This window comes from Cyprinus carpio, chromosome A7 (genome assembly GCF_018340385.1).
Source record: "Cyprinus carpio isolate SPL01 chromosome A7, ASM1834038v1, whole genome shotgun sequence".
Classification (NCBI taxonomy): Eukaryota; Metazoa; Chordata; class Actinopteri; order Cypriniformes; family Cyprinidae; genus Cyprinus; species Cyprinus carpio.
In genome coordinates this window covers 38,183,447-38,210,211 of record NC_056578.1, presented here as the reverse complement: position 1 = coordinate 38,210,211, position 26,765 = coordinate 38,183,447, and the positions used below count along the sequence as shown (strand labels likewise).

General features: G+C 33.4%; 1 protein-coding gene across 1 annotated transcript; it reads right to left on the bottom strand.

Annotated features, from left to right (window-relative positions):
• Positions 1–41: 41 nt before the first annotated feature.
• Positions 42–26,765, bottom strand: pkd1l2b (polycystic kidney disease 1 like 2b). The gene is given in 35 exon segments (XM_042761392.1): positions 42–213; positions 331–462; positions 549–650; positions 1,207–1,417; positions 1,552–1,712; positions 3,415–3,542; positions 3,624–3,757; positions 5,034–5,170; positions 5,201–5,255; positions 5,300–5,387; positions 5,526–5,644; positions 6,291–6,348; positions 7,134–7,235; positions 9,047–9,149; positions 9,241–9,786; positions 10,386–10,624; positions 10,802–11,001; positions 11,080–11,226; positions 13,061–13,239; positions 13,330–13,430; positions 14,943–15,177; positions 15,720–15,910; positions 16,003–16,225; positions 17,672–17,797; positions 18,948–19,065; positions 19,156–19,280; positions 20,848–20,991; positions 21,083–21,217; positions 21,321–21,454; positions 21,536–21,668; positions 22,763–22,824; positions 23,171–23,281; positions 25,070–25,255; positions 25,582–25,740; positions 26,456–26,765. Coding segments are annotated over 35 exon segments (5,448 nt in total). The 3' UTR covers positions 42–99.

Below are 26,765 nucleotides of genomic sequence, written 5' to 3'. Positions count from 1 at the left end.
AATTAATTACATTTTTAAGTATTTGAAGACAAGTTGGCAGATAGAGCAAGGAAAGAAGTCAGCGATCCCTCCTGTAGGAGCACGAGCCAGTGATAAGGACTAGGTAGTTTTGTCACCATTATGAGTTTCTTCTTCTTTCTTCTTGCATTTGATTCCAAAAAGACTGAGGATCTTCACTAACATCAAGTCAACGATTTCCTCTTCCTCAGAGGGCTGAGTATCAGAAAAGTAATTTCAGTTATCACATTTAAACCAATGAATGTTTGCTTATGTGACTGAAGTCTAACAGCTGTTAGAAAACGTCAAATGTGAAAGTGACTCGTATAACACCTGGTGTTTCTCCTGTTCTTCACCGAACGCCTCGAGGATGATTGAGACAAAGAGGGTCAGGATCACGAATGTGATGAAGATGACGCAAGTGGAAATGATGAGAGCGCCGAGCACCGGATCAGAACTCAGCACCTGCAGAGGAAGCGTGAAAGCTGCGATAAAGCAAAAGCTTTTCTGTGCTACTTCCCCAGTCTCGGTCTGTGAATCATTTTACCAACCTCATCGTAATTGAAGATTCCAAACTGCAAACTGAAGATTGTTTTGAACGCATCTGGGAAAGTTCTGTATGAGTACAGCTTCCATCCAAATATTAGATTGCACTATGAAAAGAAATTAATGCTTTGATTTAAGAAAACCACCTAAAACCACCTACAAATGGAAGCCTATGGGGTGGCCATTCAAAAAAAAAATTTTGTGGAAGTTATTATTTGTGGTAATCGACAACGTAACACAAGATGCTACTCATTGCACTTAAAGGGACAGTTCACCCATAAATTAAAATTCAGTCATTTTTTACTCACCCTCATATTGTTCCAAACCCGTATGAATTTTCTTTCTTCCTTCTTCACAACAGAAGATATTTTGAAGAATGTTAGTAACTAAACAATTGCATGTCCCATTGATTTAGTATTTTAATCCCAACTATGAAAGACAACAGGACTTGAAAACGTTTGGCTACCCAATATTCTTCAAAATATCTTTTGTGTTCCACGGAGGAAAGAAACTCAGGGTTGAAATGACTTGAGGGTGAGGAAGTGATGACAGAATTGTCATTTTTGGGTGGATTATCTCTTTAAAGATGAAGCGGTATGGTAAAATACTATGTTAAAAACAATATTTTACACTGTTATTGACAGTAAAAGTTGTTGCTCTTACAGTAAGTGAATAGGCCAAGAGGATAATGACGATAACTACAATGAAGCTGGACATATCGTTCCATGCCCGCTGCAGTGAAGAGGTGATGAGGTGAAGTTTAGGGTTGAGTCTCAGCAGATGCCAGAGTTTTACACAGGCCAGAAGAACCAAGAAAGCCATGAGATATCCCAGTGTAGCGTCTATGACAGCTGTGTCATGGAAACTGGGAAACCTGTAGGACAGAAATAGCATTTTTACCATGTTTAGTTCATCCATCCATCCATGCTCCAAACCGCTTGTAGGGTCAATTGCATGTTCAGTTTATGTTTATATCAAAATTTTCCTTTGGAAAAAAGATCTACTCACTGATCTTTGTGGTTTTGGTAGTATTCAATGTCTTTGTCTCCCTGCACTGTTCTCTTGATGAACACTGACAATGAACTCCAACTTAAAATGATGATGGCCAGGTCTAACAGATTCCACTTGTTTTTGAAATATGCCCATTTCTGCCGCTTCAGCAGCTTTGCCTGTTCAACCCCAAACATGTATGGTTTAATTGGAATGAAAAGAGTATAGCATTTAAAGGAAAAGTTTATACAAAACTGAAAATTCTGTCTCTATTTACAAACCCTCATATAAAAGCATATTTCTCTCACAATTTAAAAAATGACCGTGATTTTAATGGTAAATAGTTTTTTCATATCTGTTATGTTTCTTAGGGTTGTGGGCCTGAGTAGTTGATTACACAGTAATCTGGATTAGTTGTATGTTACATATTATATTATGTTACATATAAAAAATGACCGTGATTTTAATGGTAAATAGTTTTTTCATATCTGTTATGTTTCTTAGGGTTGTATGTTACATATTATATTATGTTACATATTATATTATAGATCAGTGGTTAAAACCGTAAAACCTAAAATGTTGTTACCGTATTTTTTACGGTAGAATTCCGGCAACCACAGCTGCCGTTTTTTACCGTAAATTTTACAGTTTTTTTTTTTTTTTTACAGTGTAGAGTATACTACATTTTAAAATGCTCACAATAGATTACAGTTACTTTTTTATGGATTACATTAAATATTATTCTTTCAATGGCAGTACATTTTCTTTTTTCTCTTTTAAATTTTCCTTTCTAAAAATCCTACTGTAATGCCATTTAGCTTTAACTATATTCACAAATGTTGTGTAAACACAATTGCAAACCATGCTTATGATGAATTTGAGGGGCAATTATACCATGTTTGAAACAAATAATTATGCAGATTTACACTGCAAACACTGGTGATGTAGCTGTGAAACACTATGCCATTCTCATATCTAGGGACTTTCACAGTAACTGTTGATTCTGGAAGTCTGGATAATAATATTTCAAACTTGGAAGGCTTTGGGCATGTAATGTCTTAGCTGATTTAATGTTTATTAATGGTTTTTTTTTTTCATGTAATCCAGGGATTCCCAAAGGTTTTTGTCAGCCAAACCCCATAAAATAAATATTTACTTGAATTACCGCTGAGGAAGTTAATATTCAAATAATTTTCAACACATTCACATGTTTACAGTTCTCTAATGTCAGTTTATGGTCACATTGAGATGCAGGTAAACAAATAAAATATTTATATTTTGACTTTGAGTATTTCAAGTATTTTTATTTGACATTTTTATGAAAAAATTTTGCTCACAGTATATATCTCGCAATTATGAATTGCAAGAAAAAAGTCTGAATTTTGAGATTCAAATGGTGGAAATAAGTAGTATGATTTTTAGGAAACAAAAGGAGATGTTTAAACGTGATGTTCAAGTTGCTCTTTTAGATGCAATTAAGATAAATGGTGATCATCAGTTTCTGTCATGCTCCAAAAACCACTCAAAATTTCAAAAAGCTCATATGATCCATACATTCAAAATATTTAAATTTGTTTCTCACAAAGAGCTGATCTATGGCTTCAGAAGAGTTGAAATATAGCACATAGCAGTCTACTGTTATTGTACTTTCATGGTTTCTTTTTATCGTTTTTTTTTGCTTGACACCATTGGTCACCAATCACTTAAATTTAAAAGAGCAGCATGGTGAACATTCTGTTAAACATCTGCTCTTGTGTTCCACAGAAGAAAGTAAGTTATATGGGTTTAGAACAACATGAAGGGGAGTCAGTGATGACAGAATTTAATTTTGGGCTTAAATATTTTCTTACAAGTTCTATGAAACTATGATATTGAACTGACCTGCAAAAACATGTAGTAGACGATGAAGAGGAAATAAAAGACCTGACAGGCCATGAGAAACGATTGAAAGCCACCTGTGGACTGGTAGAGACGGACACTCTGAACCACGCTGCGAAACTGAAATGCACCTGTAAAATAAGTGTAAGCTCAGTTTTGCAATAAAACAAGAAGACTTTGTATGAATGGGAATGATTGTTCTTTTTCCTCACCCACTGCAGTGCCCTCTAGAATCAGTGTGACAATGCAGAAGAGGTTGACATTAGCATTATACACCGTAAACTCAGCAAAGACTGCCCTTGTGTACATATCCAACCAGGTCGAGTCAAAAAGATATTGAAGCTTCCTGTTGGTTGAAGAAGGTACAACATTGGAATAGCATGCATAAAATAATATAAATAATATACAACACTTTCAGGTGTGATGACTGTCAGTTTTGGGTGTACTGTTCCTTTAAAAGTTCCAAAAATGTACTTGTAACTGACCTGTAACTTGTAACTTGTAACTGAACTTTTTATGAGTAAATGTTGACAGCATTTTTATTTTTGGGTGAACTAATAATAATACACAACATTTTTCCTTGAGGGCCTCAAAAGGTGGGGTAGGGTGATTTCGGAGAGGCTAGCAATAGCAAGCTAGCTTTGAAAGCATAAGATCCCTGCAAATCACTCTCTAAAGCCACACCTCCTCCAAAACACATGACATATGCACACAGGCAGAGCAGAGGCTAACCAGCAACAAGATGAGAGACAGCGTTGGTGGAGGGTTGTAAAACAAAGCAATATTTTACACAACAAAAACAAAATCACAAAATAATAACATGTCTTTTAAAACAGTGCACATAGATATACAAAAATATATAAAACTCAAGTCGCTGTTAAGTCGCTGGTATATATTTATAAAAAACAAAAAAAAAACATTGTATGGGTCAAAATTATTGATTTTTATTTTATGCCAAAAATCATAAGGAAATTAAGTAAAGATCATGTTCCATGGAGATATTTTGTTAATTTCCTACCATAAATATATTAAAACTTAATTTTTGATTAGTAATATGCATTGTTAAGAACCTCATTTGGACAACTTTAAAGGCGATTTTCTCAATATTTTGAATTTTTTTTTTTTTTTTTTTTTTTTTTTTTTGCACCCTCAGATTCCAGATTTTCAAATAGTTGTATCTCAGCCAATGGAAAGCATAATTATTCACCCTTCAGATGATGTATAAATCTCAATTTCGTAAAAATTGGCCCTTATAACTGGTTTTGTGGTCCAGGATCACATATGTTGACAGGCAGGTAGGACAGCATAATGTAGTCTTCAGATAGAGGGTTATGATTGGACGAATATTTTATGATCGTACACCTTCCACAGACTATATAAATACTTATAAATAGATTTAGACTGATTTGTATATTTAACTGATTGCTATCGGGATGTGAAGAGACTTTCAACCAGCATAACAAAAAATATTTTTCAACCAAATCACCTATAAAGGTAATTTTTCTGATGTTAAAATACTTTCTGCTACCCCAGTTCAATGTGCAAGTCAACTGATAATAAGCCATTCTACTTGATCTATCTTGGGAAAAAGAAAAGGCAGTCGTGTTTATGCAATTTCTTACCTGCTAGCATTTTGCAGGTCAGAACCGAGGTCCATAACATAGCCTCCTCCTCTATAAAGTGCAGTCATTCCCCAAACGGGGATTGCTTTGAGCGCACACACTCTCTTTTACACTTCCCAAGCTGTGAGATTGTTGTTCTCACAGACACATTAAAAAAAACAAAACACACCACCACCAACAGACCGAAAAACAACCATATCCACAAATCCCACAAAAATCTCTCTTCACCCTAACACTACAAAAACGAACACCCCCAACAAATTTACATATTAAACCCACAATAAACTCTCTTCACCCTAACTTGACGAAAACGAGCGCCCCCAACAAGTTTCGAGTTTCCATCCGTTATAAAGCCTGGAAATGAGAATTAAAACAACAGTCAACAACTTTATAGAGTCCTTATAGATCTGATGGGTCAGAACTAACTTAAATATGAGCTAAAAAAGCTAAAGCACTTATGATATTCATGGCAGGTCAAGATAACTGAAGTACCTTGATACTGTCCAAACAGGTTATTAAGAAGTACAGTGTTAGCCCAGGTAAACACATCATTGTGGTTCATACTCTCTGAAATGCCATTGCTGAAGCTCTGCCGGATGTGCCGAATCACGCTTACAAACCACACCAACACCATGACAACAACACAAAAAACAACAAAAAATCCACAAGAAAATACAAGAAAAACCTTTAGCAAAGCACATCAAAAGACTTGTGCACAGCCGTCTAAATCCTAGTACATTATAAATTATTCATAACACAATTACGTTTTGGTAACGTTCCCATTAAAGGGATACTCCACCACAAAATGAAAATTTTGTCATTAATCACTTACCCCCATGTCCTTCCAAACTCGTAAAAGCTTTCTTTCTTCTTCAGAACACAATTTAAGATATTTTGGATGCGTGAACTCTAGGGAGGCTTGTGACTGTCCCATAGACTGCCAAAAATAAATAACAGTGTCAAGGTCCAGAAAAGAAATCGTCAAATGAAAAGAATCGTCAGGAATTAGTCCCCATCTGCCATCAGTGATTTCCCCAGTAAACATTATGACAGTAGACGACACACTTTTTGTACACGAAAGTGACTAAGGACACAAAATAATGACTTTATTCAGACATTTTGTCTCCTGTGTCTGTCCACATCAGCTTAGCGCCATTTTGGAGAATCTGAGCGCGTACGCATACAGTGTACGCTCTTCTGTGTCAGTCTGCGCCACAATATGCGCTGTGTTTCTTTCAAATCCCAGCGTAAATATACCTAGAAAACCGTATCTTTGTGGCGCGCGCTGACACAGATTCGTCCAAAATGGCACTCGCTGATGTGGAGTGACACAGAGTAGACAAATTGTTGATATCGTTTTTTTTTTTTTTTATTCGTGTACAAAAAGTATTCTTCTCTCACTTTCATAACGTTACGGTTGAATCCACTGTGATGGCAGATGGGGGATTCTGACGTTTCTTTTCATAGTTTTCTGGACCTTGACACTGTTATTTATTTGGCAGGGGACAGTCACAAGCATCCCAGTTTTCATCCAAAATATCTTAAATTGTGGTTCTGAAGACAGAAAGAAAGCTTTACGAGTTTTCGAGGACATGGGGGTAAGTGATTAATGACAACCATTTTCATTTTGGGGTGGAGTATCCCAATAAAACATATACAACCGATATATAAAACAACAATTGAAAGTTAAATTTTATAATTTTGCAAAGAATAAGGCAATGTTATTTTTTTGGGTTTTTTGCAAACACTAAGGCAATGTTTTTTTTTTTAATGTTTCTTAAATTTCTGAAAAAATAAAAATAACATAGAAAAATACTTAAATAAATATTTAAAAATAAAAAATAAAAATAACATTTAAGAAATGTTAGACAAATATTAAAATAAAACATTTCAAATAAAACCTACCATGAACGATGCATACCTTCTTTTATGTTAATTTGTTGAGAATGTAATTAAAGACCAGATAACTTTGAACAAATATTCTATTAATGTTACAAGAAGAGCATTTGTTCATAACACTAGCCAAAGTTCTGACAATGTTAGCTGGGAAGCAATGACAGCTAAATGTGAACACACTTTTTTTTTTTTTTTTAACTTTACCTAGAATCTCCATGATGAGTGCTTGTGCTTTCTGCTGTTTGACCATGTTTCTCTTAATCTTCTCAATGTCACTGGGAGGAGTAACTCTGATAGAAACTCCCTCTAAAAAACCCTCACACAAATCCACACCACATATAGAAAAAAATCAAGATTGAATGTAAGAAATCAAAAACACAGCCACTGCCTAAAATAAAAGACTCTTTTTAGAAAGAATCTGAAAGACATTCCCTTCTGAAAAGAAGTCAACTTTAGCATACTTTTAAAAAGAGGACTTGTTACAGAAATAGTATACTAGTTTAAAGGTTTTTTCTGTTGTTCAAACTAAGGCGAGACACTGCAGGGTGAATAGGGTTAAAAAAATAACTACCGCTATAGTTATCACATTTACTTACCAAGTTTGATTGAGTACATTTGTAATTGCAAACATTTTTTGTTTTTACAGCAGGTTTTCCACGGCATTTTTTCTAAAATGTTATATGTTAAATATGCAAATGAGGCATTCTTTAATGAAATCTGCGCTAATTTGCATACATTTCTAGTACACAAAATCTGAACACAGGATGAAGTCAGTTTCAAAATTCTTGTTTAATTTTTTTGACATATTAGAGTCAAATGTTTTTACAGAAGGTCATTCTGGGTATCTCTTTTTGTCACTCCATAATTCAGAAAATACTTTGAACAGCTAGAAAAAAATATATTTCAGATCACCATTTTTGGGGAATAAAATTTTGTAATATAATCAAGTAAAATTATATGAACAAATCCCTCTGTAAAAACCGTCAGAATATAAAACAGGAATAAAAATGTAAATTTTTGGTGTGTGTAAGTGCCACTGAAGTGAAGATTTATGGCTCAGAGTTGGGGAAAAAACTCATTTTGAGAAAACGGCTTTTAAAAATATGTATTGTACTTTAAATCTATTGATACAAATAGATACAGTGCTATAAATAAGAAACATTAAACAGTGTTCTTTTGGATGTTTTTTTTCCATAAGTCTGAAAAAACCCTTTATGAAAAGCCAAAAAGCCCAAAATCTAACCATATTGACAGGTGGATGAAAAAACTCTCACAGTTGTCACACCCAAATGTGTTATTAACCACCCGGCCAAATTTGAATCACAAAAAAATTTGTTATTAACCACCCAGCCAAATTTGAATGATAAAAAAAAAGGCAAGTAAAAAAATAAGGTATCAAAAAAAAAAAAACAGTATTTTTTCCTCTCAGATGCTGTGGGTTCTGACGCTCTGAATGGCCTTTTCAAGAACTTTAAAATGCATGGTAATAACAGGTAAATGAATTTGTATTATTTTACTAGTTTACATTTAAACCAATCAGCTGAATTTTAGAGTGTTTTTTTTTTGACACAGGATTTAAGTTAATCTTTAAATGTTATTTCATAATTTCTTAAATTGTCTTTGAAATGTGGTTAAAGTGTCCTGCCGAATGTACTGACAAGCATTTATGGTGAACTAAAATACACTTTAATGTCATTTCTATTGAAACTTGCATGTCATGTATTTAAATAAACTTGCATTTGTAATGATGAAGTTGAAATTTAAGATTTATATTGAAAATACATGAACTTCAAATAAGTAATATTGCATAACACGCAACAGTTAAAATGTGTACTTCACATGATGTGCTTTAGTGTGTTAGTGTACTTCTTTTAAAGCTTACTTAAAATTAAAACATTTAATTTGACATTACTACCAAATGCACATTTTATAAGTGTGTTAAGAATCAGAGTCATGAAGGTGTATTCTATTTAAATACATTTAAGTGGACTTTATTTCATTAATATATTATCTGCTGTATAAGATTCGAAGGACAATGAGTGCACATTCAATACAATTAAGCACACTTCTTTTTTGGTTGGCTGGTTATTTGTGCTGAATACCTGATTTCCAATTACCTGAGCGAGTGGATGTTTTCTTACGCAAGGTATCAATAAGTTCTGCATCCTCAAAATTGACTTTTTTCACCACCAATGCAAAGAAAATGGCAAAACAAAGCACCTGCCAAAAGGAAAGCACAATACCACAGTCAAAATGAAGTAATATTGTAAATGCAATACAAATTTATAATGTTTTGCCTCCAGCTCTTTACTTTTACAGGCTGGGTGAAGAACAGGCTCTCAGTGAAGGACATCGCGATGGAGATTATCCAACTGATTGAGCGATCTTTCCCGTATTTCAGTCCATACAACATGGTGAAGTACCCTGATACCACACTTGTGGCCGCAACAAGAAGCCAACCCACATACACAAACCACCAGGGCAGACCCTTCCTGCTGCTGTTTTTCTTGGGACTCAAGCTACAGATGCGCTGCTCAGTGGGTCTGGAGGAACGGAGACTTTCCAGCAGTTTCTTCATGCTCTGGACCTGCAGTAACACCTGAATGTAGCACCCAGGCCTGGAAAAGTCTGAAGGCCCCAGCAGCTTCACTTCTCCCTCCACATTTTCAAGTTGTTTGGAGAGATGATGGGTGTAGGGCCAGAAAACCGAGGAGGTGTTGTTTTTGTGAATTAGGTGCTGTTGTTCGATGAGGTTCTGCAGCTCTGACAGCAAAGTGTTGATGTCTTCCTTTTCAAAGTTTTTCTGGACAGGACATCTCATGGCATTTGCAAACAAGTATGTGATTCTCTGTATGTCCTAATGAAAAAATAATGAAATATGTATATATTGGCAAAATACTGTGGCAGTATAGTAATAACAGCATAACCATGTTGGTTTGTTTTGAACATGGAACTATGGTAATACTTTTTTCTTTTTTCTCAGATTCTAGTAAATACACTACCATTCAAATATCACTATGACACTAAAACATTTAGAATGATTTTCAGTTTCCAGTTTTCACACTACAATAAGCATCACAGCAATTTTCAGTTGTGATGATAATAATCTGAATGTTTCTTGAGCAGCAAATCAACATATTAAAATGATTTCCGACACTGAAGATTGGACTAATGATGCTGAAAATTCAGATTTTTCCATCATAGGAATAAATTAAATTTTAAAATTTATTCAAATAGAAAACAGTTATTTTAAATTGCAAAATTATTTCACAATTTTACGGTTTTTAGTGTATTTTTACTGTGTATGGAGAGCATAAAGAAACTTCTTTCAAAAATCTTTAAACCTTTTAACGGTAGTGTACGTGAATATTTAGGTACACTATGTGAATATAGTGGACACTCTATATATCAAACTGAATCATACAGAATGTGTATGATAATTAATAAAGGACTTACTTTGATGAGGAAATCTACAGTTAAATTGTTTTGATCAAAAAGTGAGGAGGCGCTCTCATACGGGATGTCTTTCTCCATTTGAGGAGGCTCAGACTTCTTAGGCTTCTTTTCTTTCTTTGTCTTCTTTTTTCGGGGACGTGAATGTCTGAAGAGTCCCACAATTACTAGGTTGACGGGGAATACGATAAAGGAGCTCTGGATGCCAATCCTCACCTCACTCCAGGTGAGTTTAATCGGACCTTAGGATAAAAGAGAATCAAAAATACACTTCGGCTTTGACTAGAGATGTCAATCAATTTCAGTTGTGTTCTAAGCTCATATTCACATTTATCATAGTACACTTAAGTATTTATTTCCATATCATTTAACATCAGTATGACAGTCATATATGATTATGTCATTATTTTGAGCCATACCCATATCCATGGTCTGCTCTGAGGGGTCAGTGGGAATCCCGTAGAACATGATACTGGTCAACATGGAGCAAAGCAGCACTGAGAAGCAGCACGAGACGCGCTGCACACGGGTGAAACTACTGCTGGGGGGCCGACTGACCACAGAGTACCAGATGTGACCGTCACAGAAGTCCGTCGTTGTTTTCATGAAGAATAAATTGCTGCAGAAAGGACAGTCTTTTAGTTGCATTTTCAAATAGTCTTTTTCAAAAGCCACACTGCGAGATGAGTGCGCTCACCTGAAGCCTTTCATGTCCGCCTCTGATGCTACAGGAAACACTTTTTCAACAGTACAATCATCTATATCAACAGCCAGCCACGAGCTGCACAGGAAGTGCCACTTTTGCTCAGTCTGCAGGTCTTCTACCATCACCATATTAACATACCTGAGAAATAAAATATACGTTTGTCAAACACATCAGCTGTGGGGAAAAAGAAGTGTGCTTCCATGTATTGAATATGCACTTCTTATTTTTTATTACTATACTTGCAGATAATACAATATTAATTAGTACACTTGACAACAAAGTGAACTTCATGATAATATTGCATAAACAATTATATTTTAAAGTACATTTAAAATCATTAGGTTTAATAATCTTTTTCATGCTTAAAAGAATGTTGAATAAAGTACTTGATTATTATTTTAACTGTAGTGTGTTTCTTTGCTATTATTTTTAAAGGTAATATATATTTAATATATTTTAAATGTATTAAATTGCAACGTCATCATTACAAATTTGTAATTATAAATATTCACTACCGGTCAAAAGTTTGGGATCAGTAAGAAAAGAAATCAAAAATAAAGAAGTCAAAGCTGAATTTCCATCAAAAATAAATAAAAAAAACAGTAATCTTGCAAAATGTTATTATAATATAAAATAATGGTTTCTATTTTAATTCTATCCTTTAAAATATCAATTATTTCTGTGATGCAAAGCTGAATTTCCATCAGCCATAACTCAGCCATTTCTCCTCAAGAAATCATTCTAATATGCTGATTTATTATTAGAATTAGAATTATTAGAATTATAGAATATAACAGTTGTGCTGCCAAATATTTTTTGGGGGGAAACTGCGATTTTTTTTCAGGATTCTTTGATGAATAAAAAAACAAACAAACAAAAAAAAGCATCTATTCAAAATATAAATATTTTCTAACGATTTAAATCTTTGTTATCACTTCTTAGCAATTTAACACATCCTTGATGAATAAAAGTTTACACTGCTGACCCTAAACTTTTGAAAGGTAGTGTATACTGTTAGAAAAATTTCTATTTTAAATAAATGCTCTTCCTTTTAACATTTTATTCATCAAAGAATCCTGAAAAAAGTTTCCAGCATTGATAATAAATCAGCATATTACAATGATTTCTGAAAGATCATGTGACACAGAAGACTGGAGTATTGATATTGAAAATTCAGCATTTGCATCACAGCAATAAATTAAATTTAAATAAATATATCAAAATAGAAAAACGATATTCACATCGTAATAACAATACACAATATACCCTTTACCCTTTATCAAATAAAAAATCAATTACAACCATAATAAACACAATAAACACCCCCATAATAAACAAAAAAAAATTCCCAAACTTTTGATCAGTAGTGTATGTAAATCGAAATTTCAATAGAAATTACATTAAAGTATATTTTAATACACTATTAATGCTTGTCAGTACATTCAGCAGTAACCATATTTATGAAAAACAAGTAATTATGAAATAACATAAAGATGTACTTAAGTCCTACCTACAGTAAGTAGGTCAAAAAACACTCTAAAATTCAACTAATTGCATGTAATATAAATTTAAACTATAATACCTTTTAAAGTATAATTTAGTATATTATAATATGTACTCTTTTTAATGAGATGCTAAAGTACACCTCCTTTTCAGGAAAAAAAAGCTTTTAATTTCAATTTAACTTTGGACACTTGAGTGAGTAGTGAGGGTGAGTACAGCATATCTTAACTGTACAGTGTAAAAAAAAAAAAAAAAAAAAATTTATAAAGAAGAAAATACTATTTCAGTCTTTGTATCTTCAGTCTTTCTAAAATGTCATGTTTAAATCAGTGTGGTGCTTGCCATTTCTTTGTAATTAAATGTGAAATGTATTAGCAATTTCCAAGTGAGAATTTCTACACCAGTTTTTTTTTTTTTTTTTTCAGTGTTTCAGTGTAGTAGGTGAGCTGTTCCACTGACACCAGTTTACCAAGCAGGATGAGCTCCTGAGTTGTCATGCCACAGTCTGATGCTCTGCAGCTCTCCCAGTGAGAAGGGGGTGGTCAGCAAGAACAGGTCCACACCTCCTCTTTCAAACACTGGCTTATCAGGGTCAGTCAGATGATGGGGCTCACATTCTCCCTCCGTACCCTGTAGAGTCACTATTACCTGAAGTGACAATGACATGGCAGAGTTATTATGTAAGAGCACATGAGCAGAATTCCTGAAGAAGAGCTTATGATATATGCACATGCTGACCCGTGATGAAGTGGAGGAACCCATGCGATGACCAGTGCTGATCTTCAGCAAGTAGCAGTACTCAGCAAAGGGATCATTGTCCTCTAGCATAGTAATCTTCACTTTAGGCGGAAAGAGCACAATATATCTTATATAGCATATATTTCAGTTGATGATAGAGCTTTAAAGCACACTAAGCATATGTGACCCTGGAGCACAAAACCAGTCTTAAGTCGCTGGGGTATATTTGTAGCAATAGCCAAAAACACATTGTATGGGTCAAAAATTATAAATTTTTATTTTATGCCAAGAATCATTAGTATATTAAGTAAAGAGCATGTTCCATTAAGATATTTTGTAAATTTCCTACCATAAATATATCAAAACGTATTTTTCGATTAGTAATATGCATTGCTAAGAATTCATTTGGACAACTTTAGAGGTGATTTTCTCAGTATTTCTGTTTTTTTTTTTTGCACATACACAATACATACAACCAATCTACTATCATAACAAAACAAACAACAAATCAAAGCAAATCTAATCAACTCACATCACAGATGATGTATAAAGCTCAGTTTCGAAAAATTGACACTTAAGTTTTGTGGTCCAGGGTCACATTTTATTTGCAGATCTCATGTAATTTTTGAGGTCATTATGATATTTACAAAAGAGTATAGAGTGGGACTTTGTAAATTGATTAGATTGTGATAAATGGTTGTTACATACCAGAATGGTGCCTGACAAAATGTGAGTTTGCTAAAATATTGACTAAATATATATTTGGCTGTTTGACTAATATTATCCTATAGCCTGTGTGGCCTTAACTACATTATCGAGAAAGTTAATTTCATTAAAGTTTATGATAATACATTTTCAAAAATTTCATAAAAGATATTACATTTTCTTAACATTACGATGATAAACTTAAAAATAAAATTCATTATAATAGCATGTTGATGAAACCTGTACTGTACAATAACCATGAATATGCAAGTATTTCTGCAGTGCAATTTTTACTTCTTTTTTTATAAAGTTAAGAATTAATTTGATATTGCTGGTAGTATTTCAAGATGAACACTTATTGGACTAAAGCAACTCAGCTTTACTTGATTACCAATACATAATTTCTTAGAAGAATCTTAAACTGTGAGTATCAAATATGATACAGTCTTTTAATGAATCTCTCAATCATCATTCATTGTCTACAGAACTCTGATCATAAAACTAAGCATTTAAACATTATTTTACTAATACATATTACTGAAGAGAAATAGAGTGACGATTGATATATATATATGCATTTTATATAAGTAGTCTTTCTTGGTCATATAAATAACATGTGAGCTCCTACATCATACTATATGGATCATAAAAGCCTGATGTATCAAATATGATACAAAACTTGAAACGTAAATTATTATGTTTGTTTGTTTATTGTAAGTTAGTTAGTTTCTTTGTCAATAATAAGGTCAATAATAAGGTTCAATAATCTGTTCCACTTCAAAAACTTTCAAACTATTATTTCATATGTCAGGATTTACAGTGTTAAGAAAGTAAACAGGCTCAATTTTTTTTTTCATGTTGACTTTAAAATGAAGAGCTTAGAGACCACAGATGCAGCAAAGTTAGACAGACCTTGGTTGTGTCCTGTAGGTCCTTCTTGCGCGCCCATGCCGCTATCAGGATGTAAGCTAAGAAAATTGCCCCGATAAAGCACACTACTACTGGGTTCTGTGCAAAGTTGGAAAACAGCTCAGCAGACTTGGACGGATCTACCGTATTGGGCATGACAAAGAAACTGCTCCCAAAAAAGGTTAAATGGGTGCACAGACACTGTGTCACATTGGGGGTCGTTTTAGGGCCAACCTAAGGAATAAAGAAATCAAGCAGAGTGTTATCCCACTAACACTCTGAGACAGACTGACACATGCAAACACTGATTATTTGAACTTCACTTAATAAATTAACTCAACAATAGGTCAGAGGTCAGCAATGTTTAGGATGGCTCCACACAAATGGAAAGAGCCAAAGAGATAAATATTAAACATTAGTTGTGTTAGAAATAATTTCTTTAATTAGCATGCCAATTCTTGTGAAAAAGAAGTGCAGTGCATTTGATTGTATTGTAGTGTACTTCAAATCTTTAAAACAGTTTATAATTTTTTTTTTTACTGGCAGGTAATATAATATTAATTAAATAAAAGGCCACTAAAGTGCAACGTCAAATCGAAAACTTTAACTTTAAAGTACATTTGAATTTTTTTCCATGCTTTAAAGAAGACATTAAATAAATTAAAATAATAAAATATAATATAAAATAAAATAAAATGGCTTGCTAATAAAAAAAAGTTGCTAACTCCTGTATTCAAATCATAACTTGTCTAATTTTTGAAAATGATGGCACTCACTCTACAGCCATAGTCACTCCAGTTGGCTCTCGTCTCTTGCCAGAAAATGCACTGAGCAGTAATGGATGTGATTGTTACTGATGCATTTATAGACTTTACGCCCGGAGGAACAACAGGTCGAATGAGAAGGTTGTAAACACCCACATCTACTGCCATGTCACTGGGGCCCAAGACCCATGTGTACCTTTCATCTGTGTGAAAAGATTAAGAAAAGTACAAAACAGTGTCTGATACATTTCACATCATTAAAGAACAATGGTAATGTTTCAAGCAAATGATTCACCTTGTGAATTTCCTTGTTGAGGAAGTGTAACTTTGGCTACATTGTTTTCCTCGGTGGGTTGGGTCTCATAACCCAGCAGTAATATTAGTGTTAAATCTTCAGAGGGACGGAGCTTTATAACCAGAGTAATGTTGGGGGTGGTTATATTGATGATCGAAGTACTGAAGTTTCTCAGATCTAGAACTGAGCTGTTCACTGATGTGTCCAGCCTGGGTAATAAGATCTGCAGATTGAGCAAAGTAGAATTTCATTAGGTCCCAGTAAAATTATTATTTACACCTTCTGATAATACGCTCTCCGAAAAAAAAAAAAAAAAAAGGTAAACTGTCACTGGGGCGGTACCCTTTCAAAAGGTACTAATATGTACTTTTATAATACTAATATATGTAACATTTAGGGGTAAATAAGCTACAAAGATGTAACTTTTAAAGATGATATGTGTTTGAAGTTAAAGTTAATTCTGTTGTCCAAATGCATGTCCATTATTTTTTTTACTCAAGGCAGATTTTGAACAAAAGACACTACATGCAAAACCACGGTTTTAAAATTTTTAGATCTTGAACTATTTTGCTTCCATAACTTCTTTCAGACTAGTGGAAAGAAAACCTCCAGAATACACATTTAAGTATTTATTTTATTACACTTTATCTATTTGCATCTGTACATTTCAATTATAATACATATATGAGTTTTGCGGACCCACATTATATAAGCGTATTTAAAAAATATGTACATACATTTGAATCAATAATTTGATATAATGCACTTACTGCATAGATACATGTTTTTTACGTTTAACTTTTATTTAAAAAAATACTTGCATGTAATAACAGCTGTAATTAATTTCTGTAAATACATCTGTAATTACTCTGTTAATCAATATGGTACACCGTATTCAATAGTTACACCACACCTAACATTTCTTTTTCTTTTTCATAAGTAAATAGTTAAAGACCCCTAATAAAAAGTGGGACAGTTTTCTCCTGCACTGAAATCTACTTCATTAACTCTTACATACACTAAGTGTTCCAGTTTTATATTTTTCTATATTCTGAAGGTTTTTACAGAAGGTTTGTTTACATACATATTTGCAACATTTTTATACCATTCACCTGATTTAGATAACATTTTATTCCTGAGATAAAACATGCAGATTTTATTTATGTTTTCTGGCAGTTGACAGTATTTTCTGATTTATGTAATAAATAAGTAATAAAAAAGAGATCCCAAAATCCTCTCTGTAAAAACCTTTAATGTGTCAAAAAAAAAAAAAAAAAAAAAAAAAAAAAAAACACATGAACTCATGACCTGGCTTTATCCAATGTTCAGATTTTATGTTCAGGAAATATTTGCATATGGTAATATCTATTTGTTAAAGTTATCTGTTAGTCATATCAGAAAAATTTTAAAAAAAATCAAATACAAAAAAACACTCTTAATAAACTATAATTAACCAACTGGGGATGTATGGCAATATCTATTTGTTAAAGTTATCTGTTAGTTTGTACTCTATTCACATGTAGTGTCTTGCCTTGAAACCAGTTTGAAAAGTTACTATTGGAATTCTATTTGTTTTTTTGTTTTTTGTTATTATATGCTAGTGGCACAGAAATTGCACACTTCATCTTTACAGTTCCAGCTGTTGTCAAGAAGTCTTTCATCTTTTTACCTCAATCTCCTTAGTGAGGTTTGCCACAGGAATGCCAGAGCCGTTTGTTTTGGAGAGGGACAAACCGGTCACAATGCTATGAATGGTCTGACCTTCAATCCATGGATCAATATTAAAATGTGTCATCTGTGAAAAGTGGACATGTATGCATGTTGCATTATAAGATATATGTGTAAAGCATGTATAACATTAGTACAGCATAAAATAAAAAATATATAATATTGTATCTGTTACTGTCGCAAGTTTTGAATCTTTCTTGACCAAATGTTTCTGAATATAAAACTGTTTACTCCATGCTCTTAACTTTATAAAACTTGCTGTCTCTTCATTGAAACCTGCTATCAAACATACATAAATAAGTTTAAACTTATTTAAACTTCATATGAAATGCATGACATGAAATGTGCATAATATATCACAATAAATGAAACAATTTATTCTGTTTATACGTTAACTCGAACTCTCCCGCCAACTAGTTTTAAAATGCATCACAAGGTCCCGCCACCCAGGGTCACATGACCATCAACAATATAATAATTACTTCCTCGAAGTGACCATCGCACATGAAAAGCTGTGTGTTTGTAATAAATTCATCTATAAGATGTTTTTATCTTCAAACTGTTGCTTCCTGATAAAATATGAATCCTCTATCCATAATATTCATTAGTCCAAAACAGTTATAAACAAATGTGTCGATGGATTTTGATGCGAAAAGACAACAGACAATGGACTTCTTTATTGGAGAAAGTGTTATTATGTATTATGAAAATGTATTTAGGCCAGTGATGGATTTGTTTCTAAGAAACACACAGCTTTTCTCTTCATAAGACATTAATTGTTGGACTGGAGTGGTGTGGACTACTTGTGGATTATTGTGATGTTTTTATCATCAGCTTTTACTAAAATCATTCTGACGGCACCCATTCACTGCAGAGCATACATTGGTAAGCAAGTGATGCAATGCTAAATTTCTCCAAATCTGTTTTTAAATGAGGAAACAAGCTCATCTATATCTAATGGCCGAAGCCTGAATAAATGTTCAGAAAATTATAATTTTTATGTGAACTATTTCTTTAATGCAATAAAATGTAAACATTTCTAATGACTAGTTTCTAAAGGGCTAGATTCAGAATGAAATATTATTATTAATCTAACTCTTGTTGCTATTCCTTAAAAAATCTAGGGTGCAGGTCAGATAAATGATCTAATTTGATTTTGTATTACTCATATTTTTTTTTTGGCTTGTAGTAGCTAGTAGTGACTGAAAAACACCTACTTTCACATCCACTGGCTCATCAACAGGCAGTATATCAGAGCCCAGATTCGGTAGCTTGAATCCAGCTGAACTGTTCTCAACACTGAAGGGCTCTTTATGGAGGTTAACTGGCGATATCCTTACCAGAAAAACAAACACAAAATGTTCTCAATGACCTGTTTTATTTTCACTGATCATATAGCAATTCATTGAATTCTGAGTGTTCTACCTGTTGACGTAAATATTGACATTAGGCGAGGTGATGATGGTGGGCTCCAGATCAGGTGTTTTATTTGTTAGCAGGAATGACTGCACAGAGTCCACCGCGGTGATTAAAAAACCAGAGATGTCGCTCTGAAAGGCAGTGAGAACATCAGCAGATTTCCTGATATAGTAAACTGGGTTTTGGAACCTAATAGCTGGTTTATAACTGGTCTTTAGCTGGTGCAAGATACTAAACCATCTTGGTCTAGCAACAAACCAGCTACCTTGTCATATCAGTTTAACTGTAAAAGTTATACTTTGCTCTAATTTATTACATCCAAATTTATTTGTTTTATCAAATTAAATAAAATGTAAAAACCTTAAATTTAGTTTTAATATTAATCAAAAACATTTCTTTCTTCACAATATTTCTTTACCAAGACGAAAACATTCATAAAAAGTAAAAATATTTATTTATTATAGGGACCATACCATACTTGATCAATATATTTTCTTTGGATATTAAATCAAAATGTTACTTAATTTAGGTAAATGTAACAATTTCTTTGCATTTTTATTTAATTTCACCATAATCGAAAGCTAAATTAGCTATAATATGAAAGTAGAATTTTCACTTAAGATAAAACTTAAAACATGCTGTAAATGTGTAATTTAGTTGACGTACTATAAATAAAGACAACTTCAAAGACCTTTATGTTTATTGTGGTGTCTTTTTAAAATGTGCATTAAAGGGATACTCCACCCCAAAATGAAAATTTTGGCATTAATCACTCACCCCCATGTCGTTCCAAACCCGTAAAAGCTTTGTTCGTCTTCGGAACACAGTTTAAGATATTTTGGATGAAAAGCAGGAGGCCTGTGACTGTCCCATAGACTGCCAAATAAATAACAGTGTCAAGGTCCATAAAAAGTGAAAGTTGTTGTCAGAATACTCCATCTGCCATCAGACGTGCAATCTGGGTTATATGAAGCGACGGGATCACTTTTTGTAAGCGAAGAAAACAAAAATAATGACTTTATTCAACATTTCCCTTGTCAGCAGTCTCCTCTGTGTCTCTCCATATCACCGTATGCTGCATACGCTCTTCTGTATCATCTGCGCCACAAGGATGCACTGTTTCTACGTGTATTTAGCTTTGATTTGAAAGAAAACAGCGCATCCTTGTGGCACGGATGATACAGAAGAGCATACTGTTATTTATTTGGCAGTCTATGGGACAATCACAGGCCTACCGGTTTTCATCCAAAATATCTTAAATTGTGTTCCGAAGATCAACGGAGCTTTTATGGGTTTAGAAAGACATGGGAGTAAGTGATTAATGAGAAAATTTTCATTTTGGGGTGGAGTAGCTCTTTAACATTTCTGTAAAAAAAAAAAAAAAAAAAAAAAAACACCAGAAAAATTAATAAAATCCACTATTTCTTCAGTCAGTAAAGCTAGCCAAGTTCAGCACATCACATTCTAAACGAAAATACTGTTTAAACAAAATTGTTTCTTTTAATTGTTATTATGGGGAATGTTATTATTTTAGTAGAACTGAACAAACTTTTCAATTAGGCTAACAAAAAAGGACTTTAAATAAATGAGATGGTTGTATTACTTTTTTAATGCTTTCTTATTTTATCTGTTTTTCTTGGGAAATGGTAATTTGTCAGTCAGCCAATAACCACTAGATTATTTTTCAAAAAAAGTTACCTCTTTGTCCTTCTCAAAGGCAGCGAGGATGTGACTAGAGGACATAACGAGGAGGTTGGCTATTTCTGTTCGTGCAGTGATGTTTTCCAGATTGATTGGCTTGAGAGATTTACTTAGGATATCTAGTACGCAAACACCATTCTCCTGTGAAAGAAAAGTGCCCCGTGAGCAGTTATGCAGCAGTAGTGTTGAGCACATACTGTATATAATGATCTGTTTGGTCACAGAATACTACCTGAGCATTAACATTAATTTTGTCCTGATCTTCAGTGATTTTTGTCAAAACACTAGCAAAGGCCAGCACTTCTGTGTGCTGCTGGAGAGGCTCTTCTAAAGTTACACATATGTCTGAAAGAAGCTCCTCTCTAAACTGCAAGTGGGAAATGGATGTTAGGGATTAGATATTACATACATACACAAATGCAAATTAAGTATTCAAATTACTTAATTTTTCATCCTTCATCCTTTTTTACCTCTTCTGTGTCATCTGCTCCCCCAAGTAGATTCAATTCATTATCGATGGAGTTCTTGAGCTGACTCTTGTCCATCTTTATCAAGGAATATTGAATGGTTTTCGTCACATAAGAAGTTGTGCTACTTTGTTCACCTAAACCATACAGAAATACTTATTAGATGCACTTTATTTATACAATAGGTTCTGTAGTCATAAAATGTGAAATAAACGCACAAAACACCACTACGTTGACGTCCTTTTTGAAAGATCTAATCTTTCTGGCTTTGATTTCCAAATTGTTTGTATTTTGTCCCTTTAGTAGTCTCAGGGTCTTTTTGTTTGAGCAGTCTATCTTATCCTTGCCTTTCTAGAAACAGAACAATGTGAAAATGATTAAAAAATTAGAGAAGCATCTGTATATCATGCCAAAAGTGTAAAACAGTATTAAACTTTTATTCTGTATATAGCAAGATTGAAAATAAAATCATTACATGCGTTTGAAACTGACTGCACTTACTCTGTGTTTGTTCACTTTACTGCCAACTTCCACATACCAGTACGTTTTTTGACAGCTAGGATTTATTAGACTCAGTTGGATTTTCTCAAAAGTAATTACTGGACTACAAGATGGAAAGTACAGAAACAAACAGATCCAATTTCTTTATATTATCCATCCAACACAAGATATGAAATCCTCAGCAAGTTTAAAAAATATATATATATATATATATATATATATTTCAGGGTTTAATGTAATGGGAAATAAAGGTCACAAAAATTTGTCTTACTTGATCGTAAAACTGTCTGGATTATTATCAGGATAACAAATCCAATCGTCACCCAGGGTCTCCCTTTTAGTCCTTTTGTGAGTGTCCTGTCTCAAAGTTAAAGAGTACTTCTAGAAAAGGTTTAGAAAAGCAGCATTTAGGAACCAATTTTAGGAATAAAGTGTTCTGTTTGCACAAGTAAAATAACTGATGAAAAGAACAGCTGAAACCAGCATAATCTGGTTGTCTTGGCTTAAACTGTTCAAGCTGGTCTCTGAGCCCCAAGTTAGTGTTCAGATGGTTTTAGCTGGTTGGTCAGCTGGTCTTCCAGTCTGACCGTCTAAGGTAGTGGTCAAAAACCCCTTCTAAAACTAGCCTGCTAAACCAGCTTTTACCAGTTTTGCTGGTTTCAGCTATTTTTATTATTATTTTTCAGCAGGGAAAATTAATAAATAAAATGATGAGAATCCCTGAAACTACTACATACAGTAGATTTTGAGACAAGAGTATGTTCAGGATTTTCAATAAATGATATAACCAGTAAAAATTACCTGAATGCCTAAATGTTACTGAAAACATAACATACTGTATGTCATGATAGAGGAAAAGTGTCATTATCACAAAATAGTTTTTGCCCTCTTAAAAGTAAATGCATTAAATTACAAAGTCAAAACTGAAAAATCAATTTGATCACCTCAACAAAAGAATCGTCAACACCATCATCTGCAGATCTTTCCACGACAACATAAGAGGGTTCTGCATTATGGAAAATATACATTGTTTGATGAAAATAGTTTAGTGAAAGGAACCATAGCAGTATTAGTACTACAGTATATTCTCTATCCACCTTATTTTAACGTGTGTCGTTTGCTTTCAGTTATTTCATCTGCTTGCTTGATATGCAAACTAGTATTTGTTATCATATTATTTTAATGTATTATCAAAATCATAAACACACTGGTTTGTAGTGCAATAGTAACCTTCTATTGAACTTTGTTATTTTTCTAGTTAGAAGCTGATTAATCAGAAATCTCAAACATTTACAGAAATTGCTTACTTCCCCGTTGCAAAATAAGTTGGATCAATATAAAACAACTCTCACTATCTTTGCAGTGGTATTCCACCAACAGGTAACTTCCCAGCGAAGGACACGGCTCTCCAAAAGATGATACATCTGCCACAGCCGTGCAAAACTGCTGTCCGTTACAGAGCTCTTGCATGGAGGACAACAACAAACCTCATCATTACTATTCATTACAGCAGACAGTCAAAACAACATTATTGAGGTATAGTAAGAGAACAGATGCAGAAATTCTCAGTGCTCTTTAAACACTCAGCACTTTGACAACAATAGTAACATTAAAGCATTAGATGAACATAATTGTCTTCACAAAGAGATTTTCTGAATCCTCTGTAAATATTTAAAATATGTTCACAATTCTCCTGCCCAATTATGAGACTTTTCCAGGTCCATTAGTACCTACTGAATACTACTGTATATGCATATCAACACATTGTTCGTTTTGTTTTCCTGCTTTACATCTGTTATGATGTATAGCCTGCTGTAATTTTAAACCTCAGCTTTGGCAGGAGCCCTATATATTCAGTAAAAAAAAACAACAAAAAAAACAAGCTCATTGAAGCTCTGTTTACATATTAGATTTTATATTGTTTGCTCTGCATTCATATTAAAAGAAAGAAAAGAAAAAGAGCATCAATTCACAAGCACCACACAAAAGCATTTTCTGTCCTCTTCAAGTGGAGAAAATAAGACTCATTAGTGGTTTTCGTTCTCGAATTACCTACTTCATGCACTTAAAAAACCTGTAAAAAATGATTGTTGCAGTTTCATGGTATAGTGCTGGTACTTGAATACAGGTCAAAAGAATATTTAGATAAAAAAAAAATAAGTCTATTATGCTCACCTGCATTTATTTTTATTTATTAATCCAGTAAATAAATAACTGTGAAATATTATTAATTTTTTTAAATTAACTATTACATTTTGATATATTCTAAAATGTAGTTTATTCTTGTGATGCAAAGCTGAATTTCCAGCAGCCGTTACTTTCTCAAAACCCTTCGGAAATCCTTCTGGAAAACCATAATACACTATTTCAGGACACGTTGATGAATAGAATTAAAGGTCAAAAGAACCACACTTATTTGAAATGGAAATCTTCTGTAGTATTAAGTAATCTTAATGAAGTATATTCTCAAAGCTTTAGTTTAAAACTTAAAGGGATCCTCCACCCCAAAATAAAAATTTTGTCATTAATCACTTACCCTCATGTTGTTCCAAACCCGTAAAAGCTTTGTTTGTCTTCGGAACACAATTTAAGATATTTTGGATGAAAACAGGGAGGCTTGTGACTGTCCCATAGACTGCCAAATAAATAAGTGTCAAGGTCCAGAAAAGTATGAAAAGCATCGTCAGAATACTCCATCTGCCATCAGTGATTCAACCATAACGTTATGAAGCGACGAGAATACTTTTTGTACATGAAGAAATCAAAAATAACAACTTTATTCAACAATTCCTCTCCTTTGTGTCTCTCCAAATCACCTTGACACTGTTATTTATTTGGCAGTCTATGGGACTGTCACAAACCTCCCTGTTTTCATCCAAAATATCTTAAATTGTGTTCAGAAGACGAATTAAGTTTTTGCAGGTTTGGAACGACATAGGGGTAAGTGATTAATGACAAAATTTTCATTTTGGGATGGAGTAACCCTTTAAAGTATTAATGCCATTACATTTACTGTACAAAATATATTCTAATAGATAACAGTTCATTTAAATGACTGTTTTTACTTTATTTTGATTAAATAAATGCAGCCTTGGTGAGCATAAGAAACTTTGTTCCAAAACAATTTAAATATATATATATATATATTATTCCAAATATTCCAATATTTTGTCCAAATACCATGGTGCTACAAAAAGCATAATAACAATTAGCTCTTTTTGTTTCGTCTTGTGTTTAGTGTCTGCCAGTACCTGCTACTACATCCAGCACACTGATCCAGCTGCACTGCTCCAGAGAAGCTGTGAGAGAGCTGGAGATGTTGCTCCTGCAGTAATGTGGAGTCTTCCTGCCATAGTAGCTCTCATCAACCTCTATCACCTGATCTAAGCCACAGTGCAGCATAGTCCTGTCCATACAGGACAGAGAGCGTCCCTGTTCTACAAAAAAGAGAGGAAAAATGATAACTATTAACTGTATTTTTAAAATGATATATATCATGTTTTCTCATAAAAGCACCTTTAAACTGTTCAAATGAAAATTATTTTTATTTTTACTTTTATTTCTTAGGCATACAATAGACACACCACAGATCTCTCAAAATGGAGCTACATTGTTTTCTGCTACTTTACAAAGTGCATTTCAATTCAGTATAATTATGCTTATTCATACTTGTCTTTTTTAAAATTTGAATAAAACCAATGAGCATGCTAAAATATTCAAACGCTTCTACATAATTATATAAAAAATACTATATAAAACTCACCAAACTCACAGATGAAGTAGAATTCCTGACTACAGTTGCTCGTTGTCTTCCAGTGGAATCCAGAGTCTGTGTTGATGTAGCCACAGCCAGTCTCCAGCATCGACTCGCTGAGCCAGTTTGAGTAAATCACATCTGAACTATCTAACCAGATCGAGCCGCCTGAGGGCACAAAAGTTAATGGAAGTAAAATGATTTCTTTTTTAGATTAATAAATACAGTAGTCAACATTTGAAGTGGATCAAAAAAAGTTAATCAAAGTTGTCCTAAGACAAGAATGCATTTTGGTTTTAGGTTTTCGGACAACTTTGATGAAAGGTTTTGATCCACTTCAGATTTTGACTACTATATATATATATATATATAACTATCATAACAATATAGGCCTACGTTTAAGATTCATGTTTTTTTTTTTCTGCACTCAAAAATCATGGCATTTACTATTAACTATTAGAATTTATTTGATTGTAATTATATTATAAAAACGTATTTTCAAAATGCATTTATTCAATGGCTTAAATCTGTTCATTGAGAAACATCTGTTTACTTAAAAAGTATGAACATGGTTAAAATATGTCTAGCTGTGGAACAAGCAATATTTAATTTGTTTTATATGTATGAGATTTAAACAGAATTAACTTATTGATGATAAATATATAACTGGTTTCATTTATTTATGACTGACAAATATGCATCACATTAAGTTGTGTTTATGTTAATGGATGGAAAATTGACAAGCAATTCAAATCTTAAATTTAGCCCTAAATATTTGATGTGTTACAATTTCTAATGAATATAAATACCATAATATTTAAAGTACACTATTGCTGGACAGCATTAATTCAAGCTTTCACAATAATCTACACCGAGCACATACCTTGCGTGTCCAGAGCGAGGTTGATGGAGGTAGACACCAGTCCTATCCACCAGTCCTGCTCCGGCTGCAGGTGTTTTTGCAGAAACTGCTGGGTTTCATCGTTCTGGATGAAGGCCAGGTGCCCACCGTCCCGCTCACACCAAGCCTGAGCGCTGAGGAAACTGCGCTGCTGGGCCACAAACTCATAGCAGGAGCTCTCAAATCCCTGCTGATTTTCTGAACAAGAAAGCCCTTCACTAACTGCTTCACAACATGCTGAGATGATGTTAATTACGATCAGAAATAGCAAAGTAAAAAGTCTGCCATCCAT